The sequence below is a fragment of the Aquila chrysaetos genome, chromosome 11, assembly GCF_900496995.4.
Source record: "Aquila chrysaetos chrysaetos chromosome 11, bAquChr1.4, whole genome shotgun sequence".
NCBI classification, from domain to species: domain Eukaryota; kingdom Metazoa; phylum Chordata; class Aves; order Accipitriformes; family Accipitridae; genus Aquila; species Aquila chrysaetos.
The window spans coordinates 19,501,972-19,521,081 of NC_044014.1; the positions used below are offsets into that span (position 1 = coordinate 19,501,972).

Sequence of the window (19,110 nt, forward strand, 5' to 3'; positions counted from 1 at the left end):
TTATATACACAAAGAATCTATCTTTCCCTAGAGACTCTGCAGAGGAGAAGGGCCCTCCCTACATGGAGTATCTTCTTGTTTCTGTCAAGTAGCACATCATAGACTGGGTGGGCAAAAAGACGACCGCTTCCTGCAGCCAGCACGTGCACCCCTTCCCATCTACAGTGTGGGCAAACCAGCGCCTAGATCAGTCAGCACACTATGCCTGCAGACAGGAGCAGCAGCTTCCTAAACGTTTTGCTTCCCCAGGTTCACTGGCATCTGCACAATATGTGCAACCTGGACCTGCAATGGCAGGTTTCCTAAACAGACTGCTACTGACAGCATCTTTATTTCTGCATGTCATATGGGCTTTGGAGTGCAATGGCAGAATTCAACCCAACTATATATGGATTCCTCAAGTCATCAGTGTTAGAACTCCTACTAACATTAAAGGGGCCAGATTTAATCCACAACATGCTTATTTCTCCTACAGAAACACACTAATGTACATGAACATAAATTTACAAAGGAATTACAGCCTTGCATCTATCTTTTATACTTGATCCCAAGATAGAATTTTCACTTTGTCTTATCTGACTAGTTCACTCTATAGTAGCTTCTGAAGAATTGATTTGGTTCCTTTTTGCTGTATGCAAAAAGCATAAGAAAGTTATCTACAATACTAGCAGGCATGTATTAAGTAGAAATTACATAAAGGTACTGAACTGTAAGTATCTCTACAGAATTTGAAGTGAAAAACTCAGCTGACTTTTAAGCAGAACAAAGACAACGGAAGACTACAGAAAACATATGCATTACTATGCTCCCTGCAACATTACCAGAAACCCTAATAAACATTCTATACTAGAACCATTATGCTTGCAATACCTAAGGCAACAATCACTTTTTATCCAGCACTACCAGGCCTTAGGAAAAAAAAAAGACCTGAACAATTATTTTGGTCAGACTGCTTATCTTCAGTATTGCATTACCTCTAATTTTATGGAAATAGTTTTATGATGTGACTTTAACTAATGAAAATTTCTGTAATGAATTCTAAACTCCAGATAGTCACAAGAGATATATAATGTAATTAAAGCTACATATTACTTTTTTCTTAGCATATTATATACCTCCAACCAATCTTAAAAGGAAATGCTTACTATGAAAGGCAGTAATTATGTAGAATTTTGCCTTGGTTGTAATCTTATAGCGAAATTTATTTGTTCCATAGACATTTACATTATTTTTAACTTCATTTTTATGGAAGCTTTATTAGAAGAAATGTAATCTGACCAGAAGCCGTTTTCCAAAAATAGCTAGTATCCCAAATTCCAATCTTCAGGGAAACCATAGAAAAGTGCAATCACAAAGGCTGCGATGCTTTTAAGCAATATTAGCAGAATCTATTTAGAAGATTTAAAATTACTGTTTTGAATTACCATGTTCTACATCTCTTGTTAAGGGTAATTAATCTTCATTCACTGCAAAAGGACTGTTGCACACTCATGAGTGAGCTATACCTGGACCCATGAGAAGCTTATCAAGAAAAAGGTAGTGGCCCTATCACCACTTTTCTAAATATATTTTCTATACAAAATATTTTCAAGGTATAATCCTTAGTTATTTGTACAGTACTCTATGATTTAAACAACAATATTCAGTAAAATAGTAAGTGTGTGAAACTGCAACACCACATGGAATGAGCACTCTGCCATTTTGCTAGTGTAATCAATATTGGGACCAGAAAAATTTTCTAACACGCAAGCAAAATTATCCCATAGTTTTTGAATCTTGACTGTACACTTCATGATTTTGGCTATGATTTGCAGCACACTCGTAAGATACACGAATATCTTATGCACATTTCAGTAGCAGAATGGCACTTGGCTTGCTCTAATTGAAACAACAGAGATGCAACTGACAATTTTAAGAAAGACAATGTCCTTATTTGCATGCTGAAAATCTGGTTGTGTCCCCCTAATCCAGGCACATCCATTCATTGTGCAATCTGTCGATGGGTAAACAAATAGTGCAGGATTCATCTCAGTGGGATCTGGCCCTTTGGTCTAACCGAAGTCAATTCTAGGTCGATACTGAAGTACCATAGGGTAAGACTAAAAACAAAAGCAAGAGAAAAACAACAACAAAAACAGACAAGAAAACATGAAGACATAATTCATAAAAAATACAAAGAAAATGCAATTAAAGATTGCCTTAAGAATAGCCAGAACTTATCCCTAAGACACGTATATGACAATCAGTTTTATTTATGTGAAATAACTTTATACATTTCAACAGTTAAATCCATACCTGTACTTCAAATCTATATTTAATCTCTAAGTCAGTTAGTTGTAGTTATTTGTCATTAATATAAAATTCCTGTATCTGCTTTTATATATTTCATGATTTATGTTTTACGACACAGATACTTGGAGTGCTCAAACAATTCCTCTTATTTCTCTGTTGCTGTGTTTTAGAAAAAGCACTCTTGAAATTTTATACTTTCTAAACCAAAGTCTATTTACAGTTGATGTACTTTGGTTTTTATATATACAGAGGTTCCATAGCTATACTAGTAGTCAGCACTAGTTAATGGGAGCCAGGCTACTCTGGTATTAAAATAAAAAAAAAAAAAAAAAAAAAAATCACATCAAATTGCTGTCAGCTGATTTTCTGAGAGATTAGGGCTAACTTCTCCCCCAAATCCAAACGCCTCAACTTCAGATCTAGTGATACATTTTTATTAGTTTCTTATTAGTTTATTCAGCAACTCAACTGCTTGGATCCCTGAATTGGACATCCCTGGATGTTCATTGCTGGAAGAGCTGTTTTACTAAATGTCTTATTTTTTCAGTCTGTCACCATTTCATTTAAGCCTAATGTTTTCCTCTTAACTTCATTAGGATACTGGACATTTTCTATAGCATAAAACCCAGGAAAATCTTATTGTCTCAGCAGCTGTATGGGCTTAACGACCTCTCTGCCACAGGGCAGAGGAACATAGCTAATTTAAGTTTTTTTATTGCAAATTTGGAAATAAAAAGAATTATTATATAAGCTATAATTAAAACCAGAAATATTTTACTGCATCCTTCAAATGCAATACAGATGAACTTCAGTGACCAAAAAAGAAACATATCACTGCAGAGACCTATGCAGGTTAATAAAATGATCACCAGAACTAAATGTGGTCATACTTGCTGGGGATTTACAAACTGGGGTGCAGAGAAATCACAACATAAACCCAGAGGTATTCCGCAGTAGCAGGAGCATTTAGGAGAGAAGACAGGGAGCACCATGTGTAGTCTGCATGTGCAATTAACAAACATATATTTGTAGTATCATAAATTACTTGGTCTCTGATTTTTTTTTGCATAGGATATGACTACCATATTAATTAAATGCTATTTCACATGTTTTTCACTTTGATTATACAAATTGTCTCTAAAGGTACTCAAGTCTAATTGGAAGTGCACGCAGGCAGACAGAGCAGTCACCTCACTGAAATTGCCATGTAAACCAGTGAGGCTCAGTGTTTTTGCAAACAAAATTACAGAGCAACTGTACAAATAAAATGCATTATGCTGGAACAATTCTAATTATTGAAGTAGGCATGACTGCAGTAGGTCACTCCCATCCATAGTGGGGAGTGACCCTCCCCACCCTCTATCATTAACTTTAATTTTTTGCTCAAGCAAAAATATTATTTCAAACTTCCAAAGTAACTTTTAGATCTTAGTTCAAATGAAAATTCTCAATGAGGAAACTGAAATATTGTTTCATATAGGTATGAACTAGATTGATCGATGAAATTTAGAAATCAAATTCATTTTGCAGATTCTGGAGGTTTTGATTTGTTCTATTCTAGAGATAGGGCGTTGCTCCATTTCTAATTTTAAAAGATATGAAAGGAATACAGTATTAGAAAAACCTAACATTTCTTTACTCCATTAAAAAGAACACATGAATTGCCATAAGGAATTGAAACCAACGCACTCTCTCGATTCACACTCTTCAGTTTTGATCCCTTGTCAGTGACTGCCCAATGCTACTAATTAGAAGGATGAGATAGGAAGAGGTAGATAATCCTTCCAGACTGATGCGGCTATCAGCCTACAGAATGGTATCTCTCTAACAAAAAGATAAATGGCCTAATGTAAAGTAAAAGAAACCCCTAAACTTTTTGAATGGATTCTATTTATTCATTCAATAAAGCTTTCTCTGAAGGAATGAAAATGCTCAGGCCTTGCTCATAGAGTTTTAGCACTTTGTAGTGAGGAATTATAAAAACTCCACAACTTGGATTACAATTGAAGTGCTGACAGGACCTTAATGACTGTCGTATGTACAGTTGTGAGTGCCTCTTACCTGATAAAAAGTGCCATCCTGTGAGCAGACTTGCGAAGATGAGCAGTTCTGACACCGAAACTGCGAAGGAGATGATTTTCTGATCAGATAAGAGGCATCCACAGCTGGACATATACATTTACCATTCAATGTTTTGTTTTTTTTAATTTTCAAATGTAAAGCTTAAAATGAATTTACTTATTTAAAACAGGCAAGACTTCTCCAACGAATTAATGACTATTTTCCCTTTACTACTCTACCTCTTGTAAGGTCCACAGGTGTGCCAGTAAAAGCTCATGGTGAATAGTACCAAAGACGGAGGTAATAGATTTACTTGATCTTCATCCAAAAGAAGAGGTTGTTAATTAATTACCATCACAACTTATAACAAGACCCAACACAGTTAGGAAAACAAAATCATAGAAGCCCAGATGTTACTGGATTTATTACCAACAGAGTGTAATTTTTACAGGTTTTAATTTGTCATCTCTGACTTCAGGGGAGTGATTTAGAACTACACAAAGGAAAAGTTGAACACATACCTGACTATATTATGTGTATGTAAACACAACTTACAAATTTAATCAAGAGTTGTCAGCTCCTATATTCACTTAATGTTAAAACCTATAGTTCTGAGATTTTTGAAAAATTTTAACAAGTACAAATAATGTCTTTTTTGTCAAGATGATAGTTACTGTTGTTTCCAAACCAATGCAAGTGCCAAAAGTCCGTTTGTGGGCAGGGGCTGCAGGATTAAATGTCATGAAAGAATTCCATTATCACTAAAGTTGTTGCCTCAACACTTCCTAATAGTACAACCAATGCTAACAAAAATATAAGATGGCAAGCCAAACAAACACCCACCGGTTTCAAGGCAGTATTGGAAAAAATACTACTTAAAGCTCCCTTATTGGTGCAATATTGGGGTTTCAGCAATCACCAAATTTCAGTGCAGTATTACTTTCAAATTTAATGAAAACTTGCCTATATACATTAACCCCCCTAATTCCTATCAAACTCTATCCTTCCCCCTTCCCCTTCAGATTAAGGTAAAACTTTAAGAGACTTGTGAATTGTTAACTCCACAGTGTGCTTAATCCTCTGTCTTCTCTATGCCCCAGTGCTTTTTATTCTGAGTACTAGGAAGCTTAAAAAAAAAAAAAAAAAAAAAAGAGTACAGAAAGTTTGGAATTTTCTACAGATCAGTACATTAACATATGTTAAGTGCTTAACCTTAGCTGCATTCCAATATAGCCTCCGCTGGTAGTGATAGACAACAATTCTGCACATACTACAAAGCAATAGAGAGTGAAGGACAATCAACAGCTACACACGAACGAATGTACAAAATAAAGAGAAGAAATGGGGATATGATTTCTAACAAAAAAAAATTAAATATACAAGGCAATATAATAGCTACTAAATCAAACTGAATATCAGACCTGAAAAAAATGTCTTTTAATATGTTAAATATTGCAATTCTAAATTATACACATGCAGCAAGGAACACCCATTTAGCTGTGTTATCTGGATGTTAGTGTTATACAGCATATCTAAAAAAAATGGGTGTAGTATTAACAGAAACAGTAATAAAACAATTAGATTTCACCAATAATTTTTCAGTATCACTTTCAGTTGACTGACTGAATAAAACAGATTCTTAATAAAGAACCACTGGATGCAGATTCCCAGCTACTGCAACTCAAAAGGTCACTAAAAGCAAATTTGCAGAAAAAGAACAAGTGTTTGGGTTTTCAGATACTTAACTTAAAACTCAGAGCAGAACTTGCATGTAAACTTTGTATACCTGCTATTTTTAAGTTTCAGAATCTACACAATATACGTGCTGCAGGGTTTCACTCATACGGTTTAACATAAGAAATCCAGAAAACATGTAAAATGCATTTTTAAATAAGGGTTTCTTGAAGGGCCACAGAATATATTTTGGACCAAGCTGTGAAAGCACGTATACTCTCTCTAATAAATATACCAAAACATCATTTATTAATAATATAACAGCATTTACGTTTTCGCCTCTTAGTCTCCATCTTGTCATATAGATGAATTCCATAGTATGATCCTTCCCCATGATTTCTCCATTGCATAGTACATCCAGCTTAAAATACAACAGAACAAGCAGTAAGACAAAGGGATGCAAAATTTTAATGTCTAAATGAACTCCTAAGTGAATCTCTGAGAGTTAATCCCTCAACCCCTATCATTATACAATAAATCCATCAGACATGTAAATCAAACCTGAATAAATACAACATGCTGACAATATGCTATTTTGTACACTAATATGCCACTTTATTTTTTCACTTTTGTGATTTCAATTAAGGTGTGGACAGAAAAAAGTCTGCTAAACTAGGTAGGAAATCACTAGTAGACAAACACTCCCTGTATTTATCAACACTACACAGTATTGTAGTATTGTACTACACAAGAGAAAGCCTCGTGCTGTATTTTGAAGGCCTTTCTTGCTATGTCAACGCTCTTTCAAACCCAAAGATACAAACCAGAAGTACTGTAATTCTAATTTTTTAAAAAATAAATGATAATTAAAAAAAATAGTTTAAAAGTAACCATAAATTACAAGGAAAATGCACTTCTGAGTATACAAACATGATTTTTCATTGACTGAAGGCAACGGAAAAAGAAAAGTAATGATCTTACTGTGAAAAATGACTGGTTTAAACTGTATTATAGCATCTTACTTCTACCCTCCACTGAAAATGTTTGACAATTCTTTCATTACTATAGTCATAATGGTTTTTAGAGGAAAAAATGTCAAAATTTTGAAGTAAGCAGATACTATGTAACACAAGCCATTAAGGTGCCTGAGACAGATTAAATTAACATAATTAACAAAACCAAATGACATCACAATGGCTGGTCAGCATGTCACGATGCTGAGACAAACTCCTGTGTATAGCTCTGCAATAACCTAACTCAGCCCTACGTCCAACCAAAGCTGGGATGCTGCCATTTGTGCTAGAGGCAGGCTGCAGTTCATGGAGTCATTGACTCCTGTAAGAGAACTGGCTGAAGCAATAGTCTGTGCTGAGGTCAAAATTCCTGTATCCCTGGGAAGAGGGGAAGCAGAGGCAGGAGTCTCACTTCCCAGCTCCACCCCACATCACAACTTCTACCATGTTAGCAAATCCCCCCAGGGAACAGTCTTGGCAAAGATCAGATCACTCATGCGGCAAAGACCCTCTCTCCATCAAATTCCACCTATTTACAGAGAAGGTGCAAAAAAAGTATATGCATTTTGAAAGATTCAAATGGTATTGCTCCTCATTTCTTCATAATTACTGGATAGTTTCTTACATCTAAAGAAAATGAAAATGCAGAGTAATTTGGTGTATGTCTAGTTGAGCTCTCCTTTTCCCCAGTAGCTACTAGCCCACAACTATATTAAGTGACTTTTTTATTAGCCACATGGAAAGTGAAAGCATTTGTTTTTTACATAAAAATACAAAAAACTAATGTATCTGTTCCTTCACAGGTAAGCAAGAAACTGAAGTTACTAGAATTGTATGAAGTCTTTGATTAGCGACTTTAGTCAATGTGATAAAATGATCACTTCTCATTTAAGGGCAGAAAATATAACTTGGAATATTGAACAGTACTTAGTGATTGGGCTAAAAAAATATTCCTCAAGTTCAAATGTGATTAAATTTCATAAAAACCTAACACTTTGCAGGGAAATAAAAACACAAGCATCATTCTTTCAAATGTACCTCATAAGAACTTGGAAGTTTTAATTTTAAGCTGAGAAACTTTTTGATAGTTCCCACAGTCACTCGAGTAGAACAGCGGATAAATTTCTTCATTAAACCCTAAAGCAACAGCAACAAAACAGAAAAAGCATGTTAGAAATTTTGGAGCATTTAAGCAACCTTTAGTGCAAGAACAGCTGTAATTGATATTTTTTTCAACCAGTAACCATTTTTACTGCACTCTCTTCTAATTCATAATGGCACCATAGGTTCATTTTTGTTCACTTTTTTTGCAAAATTTACAAGATGACAAACAAATTCATTTGACCCACCTCTGGTTCTAAAGAAATTTCCAAAAGATACAGAAGGGAGGAAAGAAGAAAACCAGCCAAACCAAACACCAAAACCACCAAAAGCCCCAGAAGAACTTAAATAATCTAAGTCTCTGCGTTAGTAACACTGGGGGTCAAACAGATGTTACATTTCTTAGAACTTCTTAGAATTTCTTCAGTCCTTGAGAGAAAAAGGAAGTAAAACCATCCTCAAATAATCTAGGGAAAATACAGGGAAGCTACAAACCTGAGATGTGATCTATTATCACAGATTCTGTGATCCAGAACCTAATAGTTTTGATTCAGCAGGAAAGCTGGAAACCTGGGACTCCTACATGGTGATGGAGATATAGATTTCTTACTGTATATAGCATAAACAGACAGTGATAACACATACAAACGTTTTCTTGCTGAATCAAAACCTTCTTACTGTGTAAGAACTTCCAAAATTACACACGTAACATAGCACACAGAAAATATTTAATATTTTTGAATTCTTGTCTTTGTAATTTAATAAAGCATTAAAATCCAAGTGGATTTCTAAACACTTTCTTCTAGACTCGATACCATTAGATAATCCTCCCTTCAGGAATAGAAACCAAATATTCCTAGTTCTTAAAACAGCAGTTAGCAGGTATTACTCTACACATTTTACAGATGGAAGTGACCTGCTGAAGGCCACAGACAACACATCAGTGTCAGAATCAGGTTTACAGCTCAGATGATCTGTATACCAGTCATTCAGTGCACAACATATCTGGAAAGCAGCTTCGTGCTGGCATGATAAGACAGCAATCCTGAAAGTGTGAGGCAGCTCATCTACAGCTAGCTTTTTAAGTACCTCTGTGGTGTGCTGTAAACTGTTGTGTAATGCAGTTATGTACCATCAAGGCTGTAGACTACAAAACTATAGTCCATAAAAAATAATTTAAAAATCCACTGTCATGAGTGGATTTCTGTATGGAATTGTATTTTCTACAAAATTCCAAGATGCATCGAAATGCCTCAAACAAAAGGACTAAATAGGCATGGAAGTGGAGACAGGTCACCACATTAAAGTTAATTGTTAATGGTTATAAAATTATTTGGTCCCTGTAAAATGCTGTTCTGCCAACAATAACAACAGCACAGACTATCTTTACTACTCACTTTGACTACATTATCTCCTGACTGCCCATTGTTGCGCAAACAGTCGAGGCAAATAGCAATCTGTGGGTCACTCCTGTGATAGTCTTTATCTTCTTCATTTTCATCACACTCCTCATCTACTTTGGGTTTATCAGCTTTTGGGCTTTCATCTGTAAAATATGAAGATCATATTATTTAAGTGTAAAATAATTAGAAGTCACAGTAGCAACAAACACATTTAAAGTAATACTTCATTTTCAAGAGCATAATTTTCTTCAAATTAACTTTATACAATTTTAACTCAGTGCATTCTTAAATTGATCAATTTACAAATCTCTGAAAACAAAGTTTTACTATTGAAATTATAATGTAATATGCAAACAACAGATTTATATGTGACAGAAAATAATTAGTCTGATGGACCAGTAATGGTTATGGCTGTCTACTTCTGTTTGTGTCCAGTGATTAAAACCCTGCAACTGCACATCCATCAAAATCACTCAACAACATAAACTGACATAAACTACTCTGTGGTGTGGCAGTTCACTGCCAAAAAATACTGCTTTTAAATAAACAGTTGAATAACTAATCCCAACACTTGTATATCAAAGTAACATAGGCAATCAATATTAACTGTCTGCCGCAATAACCCAGCAGAGGCAAGTTCCTGAAACATTATCATGAAGTAAACTAAGGGAAGATAAAACTTAAATTTCATCCACTTTTGACCTAGTCTAAGTAATGTCATTGTAAAAACTTCAGGTGTCTCTCTCCAGAAGGATTTTATAACTAAATAGCTATATAGTTACTTATTCACCTTTAAAAACAAAAAATATAAGAAAAGAGGAATGGTCCCCATATTCTTTGGCAGAGTGCAGATATTCTATATAATCACATGTACCATGTTATCTCTCTTCACTGATGCTGTTACATGTTCTATTGATTCCTGGTTTAAAAATTTAACTGTTTGGAAAACGTACCACCTCCTCCAGTTTTCAAAGGTTTAGCATAGTTGAGCACTGGAATGCTAAGACTAGCAAGTACATCTTGATAAGGCCACAATGTATGTAAATAATAACCATACAACGAACCATAAAATGGAGTAATTTTTACAGATTTGGAATACAGTAAAAAATAACTTTATTATATACATTTGGGTTTTTTTCTGTATCCCCAGATACAGGCTGCTCTCTGTTGGAATAAAACATTATCACAAGGAAATTGAATAAGCTACATTCGCATTTTCTGAAAAACTTTCAGATCACATTTTGCTGTTTTCCTACACTTACCACAAACTTTCAAAATCATTTAGAAGAGTTAAGATAGGAAGATAGAATGAAAACTTTAAGAAATATCAAGCTATGCCTAAGTTTCTAGACACAATAATTAGTTCATTTTGTTCAGTTTACATATTCAAGATGAGTTTTAAGCTATACTCATTACTTTTCTTTCTTACAATTTTGAAGTATTTTATAATTATAAAAGATTTGTCCACAAGTCCCTACTAGCTGTTGACACATTTAGTTGAATGTCTATCATACATACATTTTGTTCCTATCATCAGAACAGAATTTCTATGTATACCTATGTATACCTATGTATACCTAATACCTATGAACAGAATTTACAGTATCAAACTACAGATTATTTTTTTTCTTTTTGTGAAAGTCCAGGAAGCAAACTCTTTTAATCAAGCAGGTGCAGTCTACCCGTCACAAGCATTTGTCTGAGGAGTCTGCCTACAATTCACAGATTCTTCGGCAATGCAAACACATCCACAACTTTCAACCATTATCACTGCTGAGTAATGAAGGGAGATTTAGTTATGCAGTTTGAAAAGTCTTGAAAGGCAAACGAACTACAGAAGTAGGGAAATTAGCAAATTTCCAATCATAAAATCATTCCAGAAACAGGTACACACACAAAAAAGGTCGCATCTTTCAAGGTGTTCTGACAGAAATTCAAATGTTCCTCCATGTAAACGGCACCAGATTGTTTACTAAAAAATCCTTGTAGATATTAGAATTAATGATGTTTGTACAGGCAGCCTCCGGAAATCAATGTGATGGTTCAATAGAGGCATGTTATTAAAGTTCAATATGATAGAATTTAAAAAAGAAAAAAAAAGAAAAAGAAAAAAGAAATTTTAATCTCACCAAAATGGACACGGTGTTCTCCAAGTCAAAAGCACCAAGCCAAGAACAGAAGACAGGAAAACCAAACCAACACCCCACCCACCTCCACACCTCTTTCCTTAACATGTAAATTCCTGTCTTTTTTTTTTAATCATCTTTCTTGCAAACCTTGGAAATTGTCTACTTCCTGTGCTTTTCTCATATTCAACGTAAACCTGATTGCCAGGGAGTGAGTCAATGTAAAGCTCTTTGCCCTCTTCCTTTTCCAGTTCAGACTGGAGAGGATCAATAATGATTTTTTTCTCTGTACCACAGCATGTTTCCTATCATCATCCACCAATTCTCTCTAGTAACCACTCTCCTAGAGGAGTCACCCATGCCTGAGATATGCTTCGTTGTTTGGTTTTTTTTTTTCTTTTTTTCCTTCTGCTGTGTGAAAATTTTAAGTCCTGGGATTTTTTTACAGATCTTAGATGCTACGGTTGGGAACTGCGTTGTGACCTGTGGTACAGGACATAAAACTGAAGGACTCTCTTAAACTAGATGGACTATGTGATGGCAGGGCACGGTATTAACAACTGAAACAGTCCCTTTTACTGAAATAATTCTCACCAAATAATTTATTCTCAGGCAAGATTCTAAATGCTTGTTTATGGCAGAAAATAGTTTAAATGCTCATAATTTGTCTCAATGAGTTGCCACAACTTTCAAATCGTTTGTAGAGCCAAATTTCCATAGCCCAAGGATACAGTCACCAACAGAGCTGGATACATCTGTAGCTACTTAAAAGTATATTTTGAGAGTTAGAGCATTCCTCCAATTCACAAAACAATCCAATCACTCATTACACTTAGTAACTGATCTCCATTAGGTTTACCCTTAAATTAGGGGAGGAAGGTAAGAACCAGAAGAATAAATTGGTTAAAAGTAAGTCACATTCGACAAATTTGCAAATTATATGTAATTTTTTTCTATCTATGTATATAGCAGAGAACAATTTTCTAAACAGTCAGCAAATGTCTATATTTCATAAAAATATTTTCTAAGTATTTTTAAAACTGAATAGGTATACAGTACACAGTATGTTGTAGTAAACTAATATAATTTCATCTAAACTGTCCTGCAGTTCTTCATTTAATTATCTAATAGAGAAAAGACCCTTGTCCCTTATAATTGATGCCAAATGCAAATCAACAAAACTAGTGAGAAAGGAAATGAAATGTTATGAAGTTGAAAAGAAGATATTATGAACAATTGAGTGCAGAAGAGTATTGCAAGACATTTACTTGACAGTGATCCTTTACTAAAAATAGCTATTTCTTTAGCCTAGCAGAGATTTCAAACAATTCTTAAAAATGCCCAAATCAAATAGGCTATGGTATCAAAACCTTGATGTCAAATTAAAAGGGCATAAAAACAGTTGGATGTAGTCCTCACTTAGCACCTAATACTGAGCTCTCAAAGTTCATGGGTCAACTACAAAAGAAAAAAAAGAAAGAAAAAAAGAAAAAGCATTTTGGAATCTATATAAAACAATTGTTTAGCATGTGTAGAAAACTGTTTTACTACTTGTCATAACTAATTCTTGACAACCTCCTACTTAACAGCTGGTCAAATTCAGTAACAGAAAATAATCTGCAAAAAACTCAAGTAGTTCTGCATCTTGCTGTATTAAGAAAATTAAGAATTCAAGTGGAAAATCGCATGAGTGTTGAAAGTGAGAGCTTAGGGAAATGCAAATAAAAATAATTGTAAAACAGTTAGTGTTTGTAAAACAACTGGTTAATAGATAAGCAGCAGTACATGAAGGCCCAGACTACATTTACATAGATTTGTTATGAGTTTCTGTAGTATCTTTGAATTCAGTAAGAACAACGTACATGCATAAGTGTTTGAAGAAACAGGGCTTAATGAGCAATGTTACTTAACATATAGGTGAGAAGAAAAAAAATCATCACCTTGTCCATTTTCTTGAGGTTTGTTTTTCTTCCAAAATTCGATCTCTCGCTGCAGTTCCTCTAGTTAACATCAAAGAACAGTAACGTGAATTTTTAAATCAATACTACAGGTATATCATTAGAAACAGCCATATTCCCTCCATCAGCCCAAACAGGTACCCAAAACCAAATGAGAAACTTACGTTCTCGAAGTCCAGGCACCAGCTTAAATATAATTTCCTCTAAGGTGTTGTCCAGCCTTTCAAAGGGAAAAAATACATTTCAGATTAAGTAGAAACTAGCATTTTAAATATTTTTAGCCTTTAAATAACAAAAACTTTTGAATAATAAAATTAATTGAATACTTCTGGCAAATAATACATCCTGCAATAACCAGTTAATTTTAGCTTGAGAGACAACATGCATTAAAGCTTATCTCAACCACCTCTTGAATGGATTTCCTTTTAAAATAACCAAGGAATTTATTTTTTAATGTATAAAGACAAAAATGAAGCAAAAGAGAAAAACCATTATACTCTCAAATTTTCATTGTTTTAATTTGTGTTACATGCAAATAATTGTATGACTAAAAGGAACAAACTGGAAAAGCAGTATCCAATTTTAAGGTCCAGATCATGAGTAGTAAGCACGAAAATTATAAACTCCATTATCATATTAAGTGTTCAAGTGCTTTGTTAATAAGACTGTTACGAAAAACTGAACAGACTATTCCGTACTCATTACAACACAGACAAACCAGTCTTTGCAGGATAAAGAAGACCACAGAGCACCCATGCTGCTCTGGCTAGACAGTTCTCGGTACCCAACATAATTCATTTAAACTATTTAAATCTGCCTTGAGTTTGTCTACCAGACGACAGTATGCAGCACAGGCATGTCCTCTGATATCCTGATATTCATGCCAGAAATAGTTATTACAGTCCCTTCCAGAGGACACAGTGCATTTACCTTTGTTGCTGAAGCTAAAATGTTTTTCTTCCCTTTTCTCTGAATTTTACCTACTCTCCTATCCATTTAATTTATCATCCACTTTCTAGTTCCACTTCCTCTCTCCCTGTCTCACTTATCCTTCGTTTTTCTGTCTCATTCTGTTTCCTTTCCCTTTCTCTCCTCTGCCCTCGACAGCTGCTCTTGTGAACAGTAACTCCCACTGTCCACAGCCTAAACAAAAACCCATGGCAAAACAAAGTACTAAGTAATACGGCCAGAGAAATTAAGTACCTTGACATTCAGTCAGAAGCTACAATACAATAATTGCCTTTGGCATATTTTTAATTGCCTTAATTCTTCATCTCAGTAATGATATATATCTCTCTTTATACATATATATTTACAAATATACATACATGTATGTGTACATGTTATTAATAATAAGCTATAGGCCTGTTACAAAACATGACTGTTCTCTATCTTTTGTTCACTAGCAGCGGCAAAGTAGGAAGAAGATGGAACGATTTTATTTTTGAGAAATGCCTAAAAGCCATTTTAATAGATAACAATTATCTTCTTAAAATAAATATATGAGCATTCCAGGTTCTCTTCTTTACAGAATTTGTATTTGTAATGGAAAGTTTACAATTAGACCTATTACCTAATCATCTTGTTCTGAGACTAGTTCCCTGTGTTACCAGTCAGTTCATGGAGGCAGTCATACCATAAGAATATTCATGTTTAAGCTACAACCATGATCCATTTTTTAATTGCTTCTTCTTATAAGGACAAAAAAAAAAAAAAAAATCTCCAGCAAGTGAAACAGACCTCCCCTAAAACAAAGCAGCATAGAGAGTACTTTCTCACAAATAAGAAGGAAACCAAAATCATGGCATGTCTGAGCACTTAGCTTCTGATAGATGACAATACAGGTCTACCTTTCCAAATGGTATGTTATCTCTTCTAGCCTCTCCTATCAATATCTAATGCAACTAGATGGTACTGCTTTCTGCGAAGTTCCCACAGCAGAGCACCGGGAGCTTGGGAACCTGTCTTGGAAATGGAATCCGTTTCACACTGTAAGAAAGCTCCAATCTTCATAACATATTAAGAGAAAAGAAATAAGGACTTCAAAAGAGAACATCACTACCTTAATTCAAAATCCCACTAACCATTCCTCAGGATGGTATAATACATGCTGTTTTTTCTACATTTATTTTTGAAAATTCCCACTTAGCACTTTCTAATTTGTCTTCAATGGCCCAAAACAAATGTCACTGGTAATGCTAACATAGCAAGAAAACCAGCATACTTAGCAAATTTACGATGCTAGCAGCAAGAACTGGCTTCATACTCTAGTCAATTCCTTTATTTTCTTTCAGAAACTAAACAAAAAGAGCTATTTCATCCTTATGAAGCGTAAATACTAACCAATACTTTAAAAATGCAGAAAAAAATAACACTTATCTGATCTTTAAGTATAGGGAAACTAAACTTAAACTATAGGGGAAAAAACCAGGAAATTATAAAAAGATTCTCAATTTCAGATGCATCTTACAGTGTTCCTATTCTCCATGCCTATGAGCACTCTAACAAAGATTTGTATTTCTGTGACTTGCATCAAACCCATTCCAAAATGAAACTACTTGACATAAAGTTGGTCTCAGTCAATTAATATGATACTTCCTGTTAACGCTGAAACAAGAACATTAATATTTTAGACGCACCTCTTTCCACCCCCACATCTTCCAACCTCCAAACCAGAACGTATAGAAAGAAGAACCAAGCATTTATGTCAGCTTTGCATAGTTTCTTTTTTCACCTCTTCTATAATATTGAATGACTTATAAGATCAAAGCTACTCTCTGATAACTGCTAATTATCTGAAGTGAAGCAAACAAAGACTATCACTCAGGAAAACTTGCATCCAAAGCAGCATGCTACCAAGAAAAAAAGAAGCCTGCCTTCATGGTATAACCAATGCAGACCCTATTGAATAGTGATGATGCAGAATTCTGCTAGATCAGGAAAGGGAATTCTAGAATTTAACACTCTTCCTAGATTTTCATTTTAGAGCTCAGTGTTGAAGTTCAGACTTAGGCTTATAGTTTCAACAGACCCTAAGTGCTGCCAACTAAAAGATACATTTAAAAAACTCACATAGTTATGAAGGTATTCAGAATTCAGTTTATAAAGTAGTTTATAAGGTTTATCTGAAAGATCTCAGTTAAAAAATACTATCTAGAGCGTTCAACGCCATTTCTCAGAAAATGACTGCATTCTTGAGCAATGATGGGGCTGGTCTCTACAGTCAGAGTATAAAACATGTATTAAGTTATGCAGGAAACATCCCAAAAAGATAATTCCATTACACTGCTCGTGCTCTTCTGCTTATTAGTTTAACAAACGTTTAAAACTGTTTCATAAAATACAACCAGCAAACTGCTAGCTATATGCAGTTTGTTGCCAAATAAACCCAATGACTCTAAAAGGAGTTTCAGGAAATAATTGCAGAGAAAATAGCTCTTCCCACATTTTTGGCTTAGGGTCTCAACTTTTCTCACCCTTCTATCATTTCCTGCTTAAAGCAGAGTATTCATTTACTAAACATTTACTAGATGTTTCAGAAAATGCATTTTTCAGCTCCTATGAAATGGGCCTGTCAGAATAAAAGAAATATCTCTAAAATGCTTTTGTTTTCAGCTTATTAGTAGCCTTATGCACTCTGTATAGCATCTTCTCTTATGGCTGACAGCGCCTCAGACACTGACAGGAGATCAGAAAAATACTTATGGTAAATACCTACATAAACCCTTTTAGCCCTACACTTCCAAAAACCATTCAGATGATAAAGGCTTCAGCTAATAACACCCTTTAGAGTTGCTGAATTTAATCTCTCTCGCCTATCCTGAATTTAATCTCTCTCGCCTATCCTCTTGGTATATAATGGAAGCATGGGAATTACTATGCACACACATATCAGTCAAAAATCAAAGCAAAACATGACAAATTGTAGCAAACACAATGATATTAGGAAATAATACCATCCCTAGTAAATTCCAGAGGTAAATATTTATTTTAACATTGATGTAAGAGTATTTCTTCGTAAGTTCTCAACAGTATTACAAACTAGTAATATTGGGGGGTTGAGGGGTGAGGGAGTGTTGCGAGTGAGGGCAGGGAGTGGATTAATCATTTCAGGAAAACATGAAGTTCTTCCACTTATGATGACATTTCTTGATTTCTCTGTACTATACTTGTAGGATGGCTATCACCTTTGTTTCAACATAACGTCACTAAAAGAGAATCCAGAATTTCAAGAAAAATAATCATTTAAAAAAAGATGAGTTATTGTGATATAAAAAATGCAAACTCTCAAGAAAGGGTATTTTTAGTGTCAAAACTTTCTTTCGTGAGTGTCTTTTAATTAATCTGACAGCAGATTTCAATTCAGATTGGCAGATCTACGCCCTGGAAAACACTCAGTTATTTGCATGATTCATTTTCTACATTGCTCTAAGAAGAAAAGAAGTTGCATGCAGTTTGGAATACTCTAAATCATTTGAAAAAAGAAATTTTAGAATTTAATTTCATGTAAAGAATAAAAGGTATCTGGTTCATTTATTTAATACAGGAATTAAAATATTTATTTTAATTTGTACAATAAACGCAGTCTTTCTGTGTGTTTCCCTTATCTTTCCTCCTTTTATTATATCTGAAAAAACTCAATTTACAATTTACTGTGAGATTAGAAATTGACAGAATCTATGGCCAAGAACAGTTGATATATATGTATTATACAAATAAGCAAAACAATTAATTCCCTTTCAAGATAAAGATATTAAGATTTTTTAAATTTTTTGTTCTTCTATTTCAGCAAATGTTGTGCAAGGTCATCTTACCTTAACATTTCTAGTGGATTGGTCTCATGCACTTGGTTGCCACACCTGGGGCAGTCATTGCTGTCTTCAAAGTGTTGAACAATACAAGTCTTACAAACTGAGGGGAAAAAAAAAAAAAAGAAAAAAAGAAAAAAAACAACTTAGAGTAAGATCTAAATAATATTGCTTGAACATGACCTAATGATGCCAGCTAACTACTTCATGCATCAAAGAGAAAAGACTATTATTTTAAAGCAAATAATTACAATGTATCTTATCCACTTCTTGCTCCTCAAAGCCATAGCTAGTTCTGCTCTGCCAAGACACTGAGTTCAGCAGCACAGGTTAGACAAGCGCTGCTTTAAAGTATGGAATATTTTTACTACTTAGAATTCTCCCAGCATCATAAAATGCAAACCCCATACCACGTAGCACAAGTAAAGAGCAGGTTCTGAGAAAGCACATGCTGAGGAGCTCTAGCCCAGCAGAGACAATCATTGCTTCAGATGATTTGAAAATGACTTATGCACATTATTTTCTTTCTAGCAGTGTTGCTGGCAGCTGAAAATAGTGTTGTAAATACTTATTGTAAGAGAAAAGTTCACAGAAATTGTACACAGGTTCAAAGTGGCTATGCTTCCCTTTTGACACAGCACCTTGAAAAGCTATGACAGAACTTACAGTAAACA

At 34.5% G+C, this 19,110-nt stretch overlaps 1 protein-coding gene across 7 annotated transcripts in view; it reads right to left on the reverse strand.

The window, feature by feature from the left end:
- Positions 1-443: 443 nt before the first annotated feature.
- PCGF5 (polycomb group ring finger 5) overlaps positions 444-19,110 on the reverse strand; it is a 67,833-nt gene continuing 49,166 nt past the window's right edge. For 6 of the 7 annotated variants that reach the window (XM_030030775.2, XM_030030774.2, XM_041127373.1 and 3 more), the window contains 8 exons: positions 18,443-18,539; positions 13,793-13,848; positions 13,611-13,670; positions 9,539-9,687; positions 8,079-8,177; positions 6,359-6,448; positions 4,354-4,413; positions 444-2,099 (listed from right to left, as the gene is read on the reverse strand). In XM_030030775.2, the coding sequence (XP_029886635.1) occupies positions 2,052-2,099; positions 4,354-4,413; positions 6,359-6,448; positions 8,079-8,177; positions 9,539-9,687; positions 13,611-13,670; positions 13,793-13,848; positions 18,443-18,539 (659 nt within the window). In that variant the 3' untranslated portion in view covers positions 444-2,051. The remainder of the gene's footprint in view (positions 2,100-4,353; positions 4,414-6,358; positions 6,449-8,078; positions 8,178-9,538; positions 9,688-13,610; positions 13,671-13,792; positions 13,849-18,442; positions 18,540-19,110) is intronic. The other variant, XM_041127374.1, reaches the window with a different exon arrangement.